This window comes from Symphodus melops, assembly GCF_947650265.1.
Source record: "Symphodus melops genome assembly, chromosome: 12".
In the NCBI taxonomy this organism is placed as follows: domain Eukaryota; kingdom Metazoa; phylum Chordata; class Actinopteri; order Labriformes; family Labridae; genus Symphodus; species Symphodus melops.
Window position 1 is genome coordinate 19,450,881 of NC_136702.1, and position 15,590 is coordinate 19,466,470.

At 38.2% G+C, this 15,590-nt stretch overlaps 2 protein-coding genes across 3 annotated transcripts in view; both read right to left on the bottom strand.

The window, feature by feature from the left end:
• Positions 1-991, bottom strand: part of ptpn4a (protein tyrosine phosphatase non-receptor type 4a) — a 73,044-nt gene extending 72,053 nt beyond the window's left edge. For both annotated transcript variants that reach the window (XM_079357301.1, XM_079357300.1), the window contains exon 1: positions 438-991. The gene's annotated coding sequence lies outside the window, so the exon portion shown is untranslated. The remainder of the gene's footprint in view (positions 1-437) is intronic.
• Positions 992-3,978: 2,987 nt separating this feature from the next.
• Positions 3,979-7,474, bottom strand: tmem177 (transmembrane protein 177). Its single transcript, XM_079358366.1, has 3 exons — positions 7,364-7,474; positions 5,817-6,064; positions 3,979-5,030 (listed from the first exon to the last, which is right to left on the bottom strand). Exons 2-3 carry the CDS (start codon positions 6,015-6,017, stop codon positions 4,299-4,301), a joined length of 933 nt encoding a protein of 310 aa, XP_079214492.1. The 5' UTR covers positions 6,018-6,064; positions 7,364-7,474; the 3' UTR covers positions 3,979-4,298.
• Positions 7,475-15,590: the final 8,116 nt, after the last annotated feature.

The window sequence follows — 15,590 nt, forward strand, 5'->3', positions numbered from 1 at the left end:
AAGGGCTTATTGTATACTGTATTTGACATGAGCTGTAAATGGCCTGTCTGTCTAATTATAAGAGAGAGAGGTCAGAGGAAGTTATATTTCATTCAATAAAGTGTTTAAATGAGGAGCTACACTGCGCACACTGGATTAGCTTCTGTTTATTGAATGGGATGAGACACAGCTAGCTAACAAGCGAGCTACTAAACCAATGGCTGTGAGGTTATAAAATACGATTTATGTCATTTCGTGTAACACTAAAGCAGATACCAGTGCAGGAAAGGAGCAGGTCATTTGGAGAATCATTTTCCATTGAATAATGCAACATTAGCCCTTTTTTTTTGCAGTGCGGGGAGCAACTTGGATCAAAGTGACAGCGCTAAGCTAGCAGGGCAGCTAACGTCAGCTGGCTGTGAGAGACTTGGTGGCCTGTGAATGAGGCTCTTTCTTACCGTCATAAACTGCTCCAGGGGCGTCCAGTTTTTAAGGAATATTTTGTTTTTGCCGTATGAGGAAATTGGGTTTTTTTTTGTGGGGGGGGCGATAAAGCCCGAACATCCAAGATCAGTTCAGCCAATGCCGATGAAAGCCGAGCATCATCATTATCAGCGTCTTCATCAGAAGTCGGAGTCCGGCGCTGCTTCACACACATCCATCCAGCAGAGCGGGGCCTCCTCCGGGCTCGACCATGCAACTGGCTCGGCGACGACGGATAATCCACAAGACGGGAGCCCCCGCAGTAACCATTGGCTAAATACGGCGACGAGCAGTCATTTCAGGTCGAGGGAATGACAAATATATTCCCACGCAGGTTTAAATGAGACCAGTAAAAGGTTAAAATTGGAAATATGTGGATATTAAAATCGCAGAAGAAGCGTCTTTCTCGTTTCTGACTTTTCCAACAAGAGCCTGTCCGTTGTAGTCAGCGGTCCCTGGTCTCTCTCTCTCTCCTCTCTCTCCTCTCTCTCTCTCTCTCTCTCTCTCTCTCTCTCTCTCTCTTCTCTCTCTCTCTCTCTCTCTCTCTCTCTCTCATCTCTCTCTCTTCTCTCTCCTCTCTCTCTCTCTCTCTCTCTCTCTCTCTCTCTCTCTCTCTCTCTCTCTCTCTCTCTCTCTCTCTCTCTCTCTCTCTCTCTCTCTCTCTCTCTCTCTTCTCTCTCTCTCTCTCTCTCTCTCTCTCTCTCTCTCTCTCTCTCTCTCTGCAGCTGCTTTGCCTGCCTGACTGCCTTGCAGCACAGCAGCGATCAGCATAGCGACGTAATGGCGCAAACCAAGCGCCGCGGCGGGGGCGGGGGCCATTGAGCGAGTGGGGCGGGGGCCATTGAGCGAGTGGGGCGGGGGCATGGCGCGGGAGGGGCGGGGCCATGGAGCGGGAGGCGCGCAGTTTGTCTTGGGGTGTTCACTGTGGTCACGCAGGACTGCTTCACAGAATAAAATATGAAATATTCGTACAGATATCTTCATTGAAGCTTTGTGCAAATCATTACGACCGTGTTGATTTGTATTTTAGAGCATGTTGGCCACATGGTCACAACGCTCATATCACCAGCTGACAAACGCGTGAGCCTTATTATATTGTAATATTTTTCACTCATTTCCTAATATGAAGTGCAAACTGGGTGTATGAATTAATGATGTTAAAACACATGAATAAGCATAATTATCGAGATATCGAATTACCAACCATTTATTGTGTACACTGTACTTACAGCAGCCTGCTTTGTGACGTGTAAGCACACGTAAATTTTATTTAAACACGTTCATTGTAGTTGGTAGATTGACACTTGCATCTTTTAATGAATTATATGCTTTGCCTATACTTACTTGTATACCTAAATGGTTTTTTTTTGTTGGATGGTTACCTGAATTTCAAAATGATGTACTTTTTTGTAATGAAAATGTTTCTCAACTTTCATTCCTTCACTGTTAGCCGAATGACACACAAACATGCACTAACACACACACGCACTCTTTAATGATAAGACATATTTCGTTTGTTCTCTTTTACCTCAGTCCAAGCTTGCCCATTCAGACAAAACTAATCTATGGCCTTGTCATTCATGGATAGAGTCTAAAACAGATTGACAGTAACACATTGTGAGAGAGGTAATGTGGGCTGTACTGACCTCAAGTGGCTTGAACAGAAATAGCGTACAAAGCAGCTAACAAAAGACCATTGTACAGCTACTCTGTTTGGCACACAATGAAGTTAGCAGATGAAGCGGAGTAGTGAGAACAAGACAATAAGCCCAGTGTTGCTGATATGCATATCCCAAAAGCCCTTTGTAGTGAGTAAATGATGGAGTAGAAGACCTATAAAATCAGTCGTGTTTGCTTCATCTACTCTGTGATAAGCACATTTCTAATTATGTCAGCATGTTGTCTTTTTTGTTTACTGTTTTCAATACAGAATAAACTACTGATGAAGCAGAATTTGATACAGAATTTTTTGTACATATATTAGAGAAAAGATAACCTAATGAAGATGAATGGTGCCAAAGCCAACAATCTGCTGCAATAATTGTGCATCTTGCTCAGGGGCACCAATATAGATGGGATGATTGTTGTCAAAGAATACTGAGCCCAAGCTGTCCTTATAATCAACATTCTTACTCTCTGCACCGTCTACCTGCATGCTGCATGTCTTCTCTAATTAACCCATTTAGACCCCACAAAAACCCTCTAAAAGTGATGTTCAAAATAAACCTCCCAAAACCTGAGGGTCTTAAGAAAACTGCACAAAATTTCAATGTTTACTAAAATCTTTCTAAAGCAACAACCTCTGTATCAGATGTTTGAAAGCCTAAACAACTGGCTTTAACTGTAAATTAAATTTTCCTTTGCACTCATGTTCATTGCCTTATGAGACGTAGACATCTCACCAGGTCTGAATGGTTTCATCTGCTTTTTCAATGACATGTTATACCTTAGGACATTGATGTTAAGTCCTGTCAGAGTATGTATATCTCCCAACAATATTAATTATGTCCTTTTAGCTTTATACCTGTCAGTACATGGTACTAGATCAGAGGTGTATTTAAAATACCAAATATAAACCATGGCAACATGCTGACTAATGACTTAAGAGAAATTGTCTGCATATCAGGGGTATTATCTATAATCAAATGAATTTATGTCAGGCCAATAATATGTGGGTTCATAGACTGTGAGTATCCTTAAAGGTTGTTGGAGAGCTCACCTGTAATAGATCAAATTACGCTGATCATGACAGATACATTATAAATAAGCCTATAAAAGCAATGCAATTCATGATGTGTGCACGAACACTTCATACAGCTACAGCCGTTACGATTTCCAGTTCATTCCTTAACCAAACAACATAACATCCTCCCTCTCAGTACGAGGTAAAATACCTGTGCCAGGTTCTCTATGAATACAAACAATGAGTCATCATTTCTCTGCAGGCACTTTACAAAGAAGCATTCATTTGAGTGAACACTTCAACTGTCTGAAAAAAGGGAAATAAGTCTTGGCCACATCTCCCTTTGATGAGAAGTTCTAAATCTCAATGAGCCCAACCTGGCTTAATTGTAGGTAACATTGAAAAAAAAAAAGTCTGACTAGGCTTCTGTTTACATGTTGTTGTTTTTTAAATTAAATTCTACGGGATAAAGAAATAAATGTATCTTTTAATGAGTGAATAATTGGGATTTAAAAACATTCAAAGCTCTTCAGGAGCACCTGTGTATACTGTATGCAAGTTCTGAATTGAAATCTAAATTATAATAAAAATAGTGCAGGAACCTCTCTATCTTGGACACAGATAGCTCAAGTCCCAAGCAAATCGAAGCATAACTAAATGTAATACCTTCATGGCAGGATACCTATAGATGGATTTCAGGAAACAGCACTTATTTGTACATTTGATGAACCTAGCCATCAAAGTGACACAATGACACATTATGCATGACTGTGACTATGACTTTTCACTTAAGTCTATGCAACAAAATGTAAAAATTCATCACAAACTCTGGAAAGCTTCAAATCGTTTTATTTGTACAACACAGTACAGGCTTAGCAACCTGAGACTTTTCTTTGTAGAATAAATAAAACCATTCAAACCCCATCATACTGTCATTTGATTGGTATCATACTTCAACATTTGAATATGATTTTTGCTTTTGTGGGAAGACAGTTTTTATGCCAACATGTCTTTAAGCCAAGTTTTTTTTGTTGTTGCTGCAAAAGGTTTTCTTTCCTACAGCAGGATTTCTAGTAAGATTCTACAGAGTCAGGAAAAAGCCAAATGAGATCCATGTTTATTGTGAACACAGCGTCCCCTCTCCCCACCCTTTTCAAGCTTTCTCCTCTTTCAGTAGAGAGAGGATCCCGTCCCTCCTGGATGTGTATGGTGTGTGTTTAAGCTGAAAGAGGTTAGCAGGAAACAGGTTCCCACTGGGAGCATACATATCTTGTCCCTTCTGTCCCATCAGAGAGCGAAGAGTCTTGTTTCTGGAAAGAATCTTATCATAAAACTCCACACCGCCTTTGGCATAACCACGGGAAACTCCAGCAGCAAGCCGGTCAGAGCTTGTGTCGATCCACTGGCTGACAGCGTCGGAGGTGAGGAAGTAGGACACGGCGCCGAGCCCCAGCGCCACGACGTTTACGGCCCCGCGAAACAATGGATGCCTGACATTGAGCCCCAACACCTGCTTCAGCACCACGCTGTATACCCACACACCACTCAAGCAAAACGGGGCAACAACAGCACTCAAAACAGGTCCTCCTAATTGCAAGCGGGCCACTTCTCTCGCTATGGCAAACTTCTGCGCATCAAGGGAAAACACGAGAGCTTCCTTCAGAGCTGAGCCGGTATCACTGCTCCAGTCCACTGCTTCACCGTTTATGAAAATGGTGCGGTTGATGATTCCGCTCGGGTCATCTGCTGTGCTGTTAAAGTTTGCTGGGATGCCTATTTGGGCACCTTTAGGAAGCCAAGGGACACCGGCTCCAACTGGATGGAACCCAAAGGAAGCGAAGGCAGAGAAATTCTTTGGGGAGCTCACACCATAGTCCTTCAACACCTACAAATGACAACACCAAAAAGTTGTTTTTAATGGCACATATTTAGCACACAGTGAAAGACAGTTTTCAGTTTAGTTTATTATTTCGTGGACAATCCCATTTTACAATAAAAGGAGCAGCTGTAGCCTTTGTGGCTAATTTCCAGCTTTAGCACCCGGCCAGTTGTGAATTGGCAACCTACAGTCACAGTGCATAATAAAAAGATTTAAACATATTTGTGATAACAGAGGGCCTAAACAAAATGGAGGGAGGCATGCAGACATAGCATGTTGCACACAATTAGAGTAAGCATAGGTTTTACCAAAGATACCAAAGCAGTGCATGTAAGATTGTTTGAGATCTCTCATAATCATTTCCTTACCACAATATATCACATCTCGTACTTTTTTAAAAACTGTTATTCAATTCCTGACAGAAATTATGTTTGAAGAAAGTGAGTTTTGTCACTTAATATTTGGTAAATTGTTTTTTTATTCATTTATTTTTTTTAAAGATTTATTTTTGGCCTTTTGCCTTTATTGATAGAGAGGAAAGTGGATAGAGCCGGAAATCAGGGAGAGAGCGGGGAGAGACATGCGGGAAAGGAGCCACAGGCCGGACGCGAACCCGGGCTGCCCGCGCGAGGAGCATAGCCTCGCTACATGGGACGTTGATTTTTAAAGATACTTTTCCATTATTTATCTCACGTGCACCCTCTGCAAAAAGAATCTAGAAAATGGTGAGGGAAGACTAGAGAATAAAAAGCTCAAGTAAAACCTTCTGCTCAATGCATGCACACACAATACCTGCTGGACAACAGCCTCCAGGTTCTCAGACAGCTCTACAGGCTCTCCTTTGTGCCAGGCCTGATAGAGCTTACGGTACGATATGTCAGGGAAAACATGGTAGAACATGTTTGCTGCAAAGACCCCGCCACAGCTGGCAACAAGCACGGGAGTCCGGTACTTCTGAAGAAGCACAGAGAACTTGAGGAAGCGAGACGCCATTTTTGATTTTCTTTCCGTAATTTGCAGCAGAGTTTAGAAGGTAGGATCTGGAGGGAAAGCAGAAAATCTGTTCATGAGTATAACAATAGTTCTGCCCAATGTTACTGCATGTCACAGAGAGGTAGTTACATAGAAATGCCACTGAAAGAGTTCCAGTGTCCTTCTCAAGCACTTAAACCACTGTTGTAACTTTTGTCAACAGGTATACCTGTTCTAATGCCTCTTTTTGTTTTCAGGAGCAAACTCACAGGCCCATCTTTACTCAAATCATCAACATCTTTATCTGCCTGAATGTTACTTTTGCAAAAGCCACTTTTAACCACGATTTAAAAGTAACATAATATAGAACATTTGGCAAAAACCAGTAAAATCTTAGAAAAGATGCAGACAAAAATATACATTAACTGTGCTCATTATCATTATTATGTATGGTTTATGTGAAGTTGTGCGGTTTTTTTTACCCATAATATTTGAGCTTTGGTGTAAAATAGTTGTTGCGCACTCACATTTTTATGTTACTGTACAAATATTCGTGATTGATAGTTTAAAATTTGTTTTATGTTGTTTTCATATTATGCTTTTCTTTATTTGGTAATATTGTAACAATATTTAGGTGGAGGCTTTTTCCTGCCCTGTGTAATGTCTACGTCTGCTGTATTGTGTATATCAATATTAACACAACAAATAAACCTGACAGTCTCTATTCTTAAGGATTAATAAATATTAATTTGAGAGCAGAAGAAGGGATAACTGCTTAACTGATAGCTACCTCATTATACTACACTATATGTTGTATGAGACACAATAAGATATCTTCTTACCCTTCAAACAAGGAACAATACAGGGTGACATTTACCTAACAACACTGACATGTGTTAGCACTAGCATGGCGAACATTTCATTTCATTGCATTTACGACAACGAGCAACACAATTGTTCTCTTCCTTATTTAATTTAATGCAGAGATTTTTTTTTTTAGCTTAAACCTCTTCAGTGTATCGTTATTGTAAGTCCTACACAGCGACAGTGAGGTTGTTATATAGGTGTACTATATGGATGTACTATTGTTCACCTCCTCCACCTATCGTTAGGTGAGGAGACAACCTATCTTTATAGTCATTAATATAATATACTACTTAAGTACAAAATGCCCTCGACACCATCGTGACAGAATTCAGTTGCTGCAGACTGACAATATTAAAGTGACCTTAGCCAGCTGAACTGATAAAGAAACCCACATTAAGCGACATTATCGTAAACTATCTGCGTGCAGACTGTACGTCTTAAAAAAAAACCAAGTGTATGTTTTAAGTCCTCACAGCATGAAAACATAACTTTACACTCACATGTTGTCCACATCTTTACAAGGACAGTTTTGCAACATGTAACATCTTCATGGCTGCAGAAAATCCTTTTCCGTAAAGCTACGACTGTCGTCTACTCTTCATGACGTTGCACGACAGTTTTACGACAGTTGGTTTCCAAAGCAGTATCCATAAAAATCAGATGATCAATGTCTTTAAAATCAGCAGATAAGTTCACCTCTTTAAATATTGTTATTATATAAATATGGTTAACATAAATTTAAGGCAGGATACTTATAGGCTAAATTCAAGCATATGTGCTTACAGTAAGATGGAAAATGAAAAACAAGCATGTATTATTATTCCTACCTAAGCCATACCTTAGAAATCACATTAGAGATACATTTAAACAATAACCTGAGTAGTTTTAATGAGGCAACGGTATCCCAAAACAGAAAAAAAACCTGAAGTGTTAATTGAATGTTAATAGACCAAAAGTATTCATAATAAATGGCCATAATCAAATGTGCAGAAACACAGGTAAAAGTGGCCTTCTGGTGGTGTTTGGATTATTTTACATTGCACATATCTTTTTACAGCTGACCTTTCATTCAGGCCTTACTATATCTCTGCAAACTACTATCCTATTATTATTATTATTATTGTTATTATTGTTGTTGTTGTTGTTGTTAAGAGCTTGACTGCTTTTATTTTAGCGTGATTTTATTATGTGTAATTGTATCGCCTGCTGTATGTCTGTTACATATATATGTATATTTGATATTTCCAAGTTGTTTTTAAAGGTGCAAAAACATTATTTATTTTTGTTTGTTTAACTTTCCTATGCTTTACTCAGTGGAGTTTTCGAGAATTGTTCAGAGCTGACTACTTAGTACCAGATTTAAAGGCTCATATTCCTGAGGCATTCAGTCAAGGCTCCTGGTGGGCATTCTTCGGCTCATCCGACAGGGGGCGCTGAGCTTCTCTCCTCAAACTCTTCACTGTGAGCAGAGTCCCACTTTATTTTTTTGTTTTCACTGTTAACTTTCGTTTTATTGAATAGTTACTTTCTCCCCTACCTACGTAGATTTCAAAGAAATGCGTCAGCTTCTTCTATGGATGTAAATGACACTGCGCTGCTGTGAATCCCCACAGACAACACCGATGTGTCTGCAAGTTCCTTCACACCATCGCGGTGGTTTCCAAGTAGAAGGCACTTTCTCAGAAACAGGGTATTGACATAGGTTTCCTTCTCCGCCGTTTTAACACAGTGACACAGTGATAGTGTAGCTGTGGTTTCAAGGAAGAAGGATGGGCTCTTTGAACCTGACACACTGAACGGGAGCTCCTTACTTTCTTCATAGCAGCATCTACACGCTGTTTCTTGTTTGGTTCCTTCTTCTTCTGTCTTTTTTGAGGCAGCCTATGTAACAGCGCCCACCTCCAGGCAGCAGAGAGCACACCAATCTGTTTAAAAAACATGACATCAGAAAGAAGCTGCTATTCACAATTAGATTAGATTTTATTGTTGCCAAGAACATTTAGGCTACAAGAATTTGTCTTGGTGTATTGGTGATAAACAATTAACAAAGGAAATAAAGCAGGACTAGAAATAACTTGAATAATAAAACATAATCAACAATTACAAACATTAAATAGAATTTACATTTTTAAATATAAAATAAATGAAAACACAAAATGTAGCCTACAAAAGGTAAAATGTAGGAGCTGTGCAATTTAATTTGAAACTGGATTGCAAGATCTGTATTGAACTTTAGTTTTCCTGCATGCTGCATTAGAAATTGACTGATGTTTGGTAGAAATCTGTAGTACAGGCCACTTTCTTTCATGATAATGATCGATGAAAATCGTAGGCTACTACATACAGAGCAATTATCCAATGTAAAAAGAAAATTCGGCAGGGATTAAATGCAGCCAGTACCCAGAAATTCAGGAAAGGAATTTGGATTTCAAATAAAAACTTTCCAGTGAATGCAGCTTGTTAAAATGAGAAGAAGAAAAAAAAATTAAGAAATATTTATTAAATATTCTTTATTATAGCAAAGACATGTAGATGGTGGTCTAAAAAGACTTTCTTATTTTGTAAGTGTTCTCTTGATCATTATGCTGTTTGTCAATGAAGATTGATTGGTTAATTGATTAAGAAAATAACAAAATAGATTATAGCCATTATCTATATTGCTCATATGTACTGTATGTTATGTGTTAGCGGAAGAGGAGCAGCTGTTTAGTACTTGTGAAGCTTATGTTGAAAAAGGATTCATACTGGAAAACAATGTGTTGGTTGATTAGAATAAATCAGAATAATTAGAGAAGATATACGCGTAACAAAGCAGGTTGAAGTCACCAGAATAAAAATAAAGAGGCCTCCCCCACATGGAGTCACTGCTGTCAGCTGTGGGTGTAATGGGGAGATAGGTTCTTTTCAGCTCTGATGGTGTTTTACATTCCTACAGTATGAGAGAACCAGTTCCCTCAATAACTGTGTTGTTGCACATGTATTCTATGTTTTATCTTCCACATTTCTATAGATAGAGTCAATTATGCACGCAGGCTGTTGTAGATCATAAAAAAGAGGAAGAGGTGAACATTTTTGTTTGCTGCTGATCTGTAGAGAGTTTGCTTTATGATGTGCAGATGTGGACACAAGCATGTGAGTTGTAGAAAAAGTGAATGTTGCTCATGCCTTCGATGCAAATGAAAGCTGGAAGCAGGTACACAAAACCTTATTTCCATGCAATCACTGACTGCACATGTCACTTTGTGACAGAGGAAGTGAAAGTTGTGCACTTGCCTTTTAGAAAAGTTGAAGTATGTTGACTGTCTCTCTGCGTCGTCGTTTCACAAGGTTAAGACAACAGTAAAAATGTTTGTTTTCATATTCTTCCTGTCAACTTGGAGACCTCGACAGCTCCAGCACACACAGGTCCTGTTTGTGCATGTGTGTTTGTATGTTGGGCCTATGTGTGTGAAAAGCATGCCTCTCAATAACACAGGGTAAACCAGAATTTCCCTCAGAGATTAATAAAGTATGTCAAATAAAAAAATTTAATGAAAAAACAATTAACCTTCTGCAGGGACCATGAAAGGGAAAACACTCCTTTACGGCTATTAACAATAGAACGACTTTAATTAAAGTTATTATTCCCGTGACCATTGTAACAACAAACACATTTTATCCTCTTAACCACTAATCGCCATCTGATTATTGTGTATAATTTACACCTATTTGGCTTCCGCTTTTTGTATTGTCATTTCAATTAAAAGAACAGTGCAATTTTAATAAATCCTTTTTTTTTTTTTTTTTTTACTGGAGGAGAGAAACTATTGAAGAGACCTGCACATCAGAGATGTACACTGTAGGAGTACTGTAGGTTATACAGATGTGTAAATAAGACCTTTAGAGTAACAATTAATCATGAGGGTGGAATGAAAAACAAAAGCCAGAGGTTAGCTGTCAGTATCATAATCTATGCAGCACTGACTAATCTGGTCAAACTGAAAAATTCATCAGTTGTGTGTGCATGCATGTGTGTGTGCATATGTATTGTGATCAAGACAGATGGTCTGATCCTACTGGAAAGAAACAGCTCTCTCCTGTCTCCATGGAAACAGACGAGAGGCAATGGAAGTGAGAATCCCTTCATGTGTGTAATATGTGTGCGTCTAAAGAACAGCATGGAAAATCCCTTATTCCATTCTACTCTATTCTATAATTTGATATTCTGTCCTCTTGATGTGTTTCTATTGTGCCCTATTCTGATCCTTTTTTCTTATCAATCCTGTTCTATTATATTCTATAATTCTCTATTTGATTCTTTTCTGTTCTAGTCTTTTTCATTCTATTTTGTTATATTCTCTTCTATTTTCGTCCGTTTATTGTATCAATCGATCTATCTTTTTTTTTTTTTTTTTTTTAAGATTTATTTTTGGCCTTTTTGCCTTTATTTGATAGGAAAGTGGATAGAGTCGGAAATGGGGAGAGAGTGGGGAGAGACATGCGGGAAAGTGGCCACAGGCCGGACGCGAACCCGGGCCGCCCGCGCGAGGACCGAATCCTCGCAACATGGTACGCGCGCTGTCGCTGCCGCTGAGCTATCGGCGCCCCCCGATCTATCTTTTTTGTTAAGGTTCGTTTGATTACAATTTTTTAGCTCAAGGCACTTTAGAAACAGAGCATGTAGACTGTATTTGCTGTTATATTATTTACAAAGATTCTACATTAATCCACCGCTTTGCAACATTTAGCCAAGTAACAGTGGCAAGAAAAAAACTGCCTTTTAAGAGACAGAAACCTCGAACACAACCAGACTCATGTTAAAGCTGCTGAAAGAAGGTGGACTAGAGGGTGATACAGAGAGGCGAAATGGAGAGAGACAAGCGGCAACAAAGCAACAACAAGGAAGAAAATACAATTTTTAGTTACAATGCCAGTAGTGATGGTAAAAGGTATTTGCAGCAACAACAAAGTATGATAGGAGATAGCTCATGGAAAGGATAACATTAATGGTATAATATGAAGTTTGGCCATTTTAGATGAGCACTTATTTGATGATATGCCAGCTAATATAACCCTATACAAGGCCCCTTAGCCGTGGGACAGTTGATAGAGTTGGTCAACTCTCAACCGTAAGGTTGAAGGTTCAATCCCCTTTGACCCTTTGACTCCCCATTGATTGTAGTAGAAAAGTAATAAGTGTGTCGTTTGGGGTTAAAATGTGTGAATGCACCTCATGTTTTGGCTCCTTTGGAGTTAAGCATACATTCCTTATCTGGTCCATCACTGGTAAAACTAAGTACAGTACATTATAACACACAGAAGTATAACTGGTTTTAGACTGAAGTATTTGTTTTGTATCGGTATTTCATTATATACAAAGATCTATGAATCCGATGTGATGGAACATTGTTACACCTGCTCTTTTCGCCCACTGTTGGTTGATAGTTTGGTAGAAATGTCTTGACAACAACTTGCAGTATTGAAATTAGATTTAGTTTAAAAACAGTTCTTCTGGCACAAGGTAAGAGGATTACAAATGTGCTGAAGGGAAAGCATGCTAATGTGCTAACCCAAGGGATAAACAAGGTCTATTTTACATTTTAAGCATCACCTTATTGGGACTGATTATGTCATTAAAGTTTGTTGGAATGTCACATACGTTTTTCGCTCAAGTCCGACTTGATACAGATGCCAAAAAGGCTTTAGATATTTAGTTCTAGAAATGTATAATACTGCATATTCCTCATGCTAGAGGAATGCTAAATTAACTTCAGCCCTAATTGGTCTTAATGCAAATGGTAATTGACCGCACTTCAAATGTGCCTTTTCTAGTCTACTGTGATCTACAAACCCATGTTGGAAGAGTCTGCAATACAAGTTGTCTGTCTATATGTGATGGAATCTAATTTACACACACTTTACACTGAACGCTATGAAGCTGTCTGAAGCAGTTTGGGTTGGTAATGGGCATTAGTGGACAATTCACTCTTCTTAAGCTACAGTGGCTCCATCAAGGGAAAAGTGGCCTCAATCAAAATGGACCTCTGTTTGTAGCCCTAACCTTTTTTTGGAGTTATGGTGAAATGGTTTATTGAAAGGGTGTTTTTTTTAACAACTTTAAATTTGAGAATGTTTCTTTTTAAGGTGCTGTTTTTGTATTGACTGGAATCAATAAACCAAAACAATGAATGGAGGGTTTGTTTTTTTATCAACTGTGTCGGTTTTTCTTTCTCTTGTTTGTTTTTTCTGTTTCTTTTTAAATCTTTGGTTATTTCCAAAATTCAAAAGAGCAAGTTTTGTAACATTTATTGACTGATTTAGAGAGTAATTATTGGATTTTTCCTGTGTGCACGTGTGCACATGCATTTGTGTTTCTATACAGATTTAAGAGCAACAAAGAGAAAGTGAATAGCTCTTTATTCCCTTATTTAACCACTTATTCTATAATGTGAGTTCTTCCTGGATTATTTACAGAGGTAAAACTCATATGAAACTCCCTCTTCCTGTTTTCAATTGAATTATTTACATCTTTCTCTCCCTCTCTGTCTCCACACACCCATCACTGATGGTTACTGTTAATGGACTGCTACATCAGAAACTCTCTTGCCAGTAATTCTGAGCCTTTTCTTACCATTGTGTATCTACAGTATGTGTGTGAACTGATTACATAAACTGTCTCTTTTTAAATAATATACAAATAAAAATGTAATAGGTGAAGGTCAACCAGACCAAAGTCTCAGAAGGATGGCTGTCCCCCTGATCTCCTGGGGAATAGTTTATCTTTTTTATGTCTCTTTTTTCTGGGATTATTCTCTGTGTCTTGGAAATTACACTTTTGACACCACTTGCAGGGGGAGGCCAGAGTGATAATAATAATCTCTAAACTTTTCTGTGAGGCTGAAATAGTAGTACCACTATCAAATATCAGCTTGGCAATTTCTTTTCCTGAAACAAAATGTGGACCCCCTGTCAACCCATGCAATAAATAACATTGTGAATTGTGAAGGTAAAATATGTGCAGCTACAGACCAAAGGCTTATGATATGGAGGAATACTACATTTGATCAACTTTGTTATTGTATATAAACAACATTATAGAAAAAAAGTCGACAGAGTTTCAGACTGATTTTAATGCATTCCGAAAAGCTGGCCTATATCGCTCTGTCAGCTGGGTCAACAAAGAAAGCAACATGGTATTCTTTTTATATATGAGATACTCATTGGTAAACTCAATCCTACTACTCTATTGTTCACTAACAGCTCAAGCGATACATTAAAGCTCCATGCATGATCCCCTTAAATTAACAAGGTTAACAGGGCATTCATTTGGAAGAAGGAATATGTGTTTATGAATCTGTAATTACTTTAACTGTGTTCTTGTATGTTTTTCTTGTTCTATCTTTCATGTCTGGAACCCCCCAGAAAAGAGACCTCTGTCTATAGGTGGGTACTCCCTGCTAAAATAAATGTGCATGAAAGATGTCAGAAGGCGTGAATGTTCCTTAGTATTTGAACTCTGTCACTGACTCAAGGAGATCTCTGTTTTTATCTGTTGACCTAATAACACGTTATACAGTATCTTTCCATCTTATACTTACATTGATATCAATTATCAATCTATTACCGATAAAACTTTCAAATCAATACTCGATTTCTCAGAAATTCTTGACCATGTTTTAAGATGTACAAGTAACACTAAACACTTGCACATTTTATGCTTATAGTATCTGCAGATCGGATAGTAACACAAACAAAAACATGCAGATTTTTTCCCAAGCCCACAGCATCTTCCCCACATACACAAACACACACAATCACACACCATGTTGTTCCTGATTGAGCTGATGTTTATCTGCATCTTTGACCTCTAAAGCTAAAACAAACCTTGCAAACAGCATCCAATCTTTTTTTTTAGCTTGTTCACTGAAAAAAGGTGGAAAAAAATCCAGAATTTTAAAGAAATGCATTGTGAAAATAAACGAAAAAAGTAACCTGCATTCTGAAATCCAGGAAACATAATGTCCATGATCATGTGTTTTTTTTCTCTTTAACATTTTAATGCCAGAAAACAATAAAGGTAAAAAATACAATGCAGACCGTCCTGCAAATAAGTCTTGTTGTTATACTTTTATTGATTACCAGACCAACCAATTTGCATGAGTTATATCATGGTCACAATATTTTTTTTAAATAGGATATATAGGTACTGTATAATATGATCATGTGGAAAGGTCCTTCAACTCATTTCTCTTTGATGAATAAATATACTCCTGTGAAAACAGGGCCATATGCCCATTCAGTGCATTGTCAAGCCATGTCTGATGTTTTTCCAATTAAAATGTTTTTCTGCATCTAAGTGTAACCTGTGTATATGTTTACAGCCCCTTGATAAATTTCTTTGTTTTGTATGTCCCAGTATTTACTACAGTCTTTTCCCCCACATTTATTTATTACCTTTTTTGAAACATTTGTCAGTGTTTAGTCTTAGATTATTAAAAGGCAGAATTTTATCCAAGAAGAGGATCACTTGGTAATTATATGGAGAATAAAGCTGATGACAAAAGGAAAACAAAGAAAAGAAAGAACGCCTGTACCCTGGCTTACTTGCATGTGTGATTTACTGCACCTGTTGCTAAATTTGTGATACAGGCATGACAAAACCCTAAATGTGTAGGAGACAGAAAAAAACATGACTCTAGGATATGTTTTCTTTTTTTTTTCTTTTTTTAATTGGGCTTGCTTGTAGCT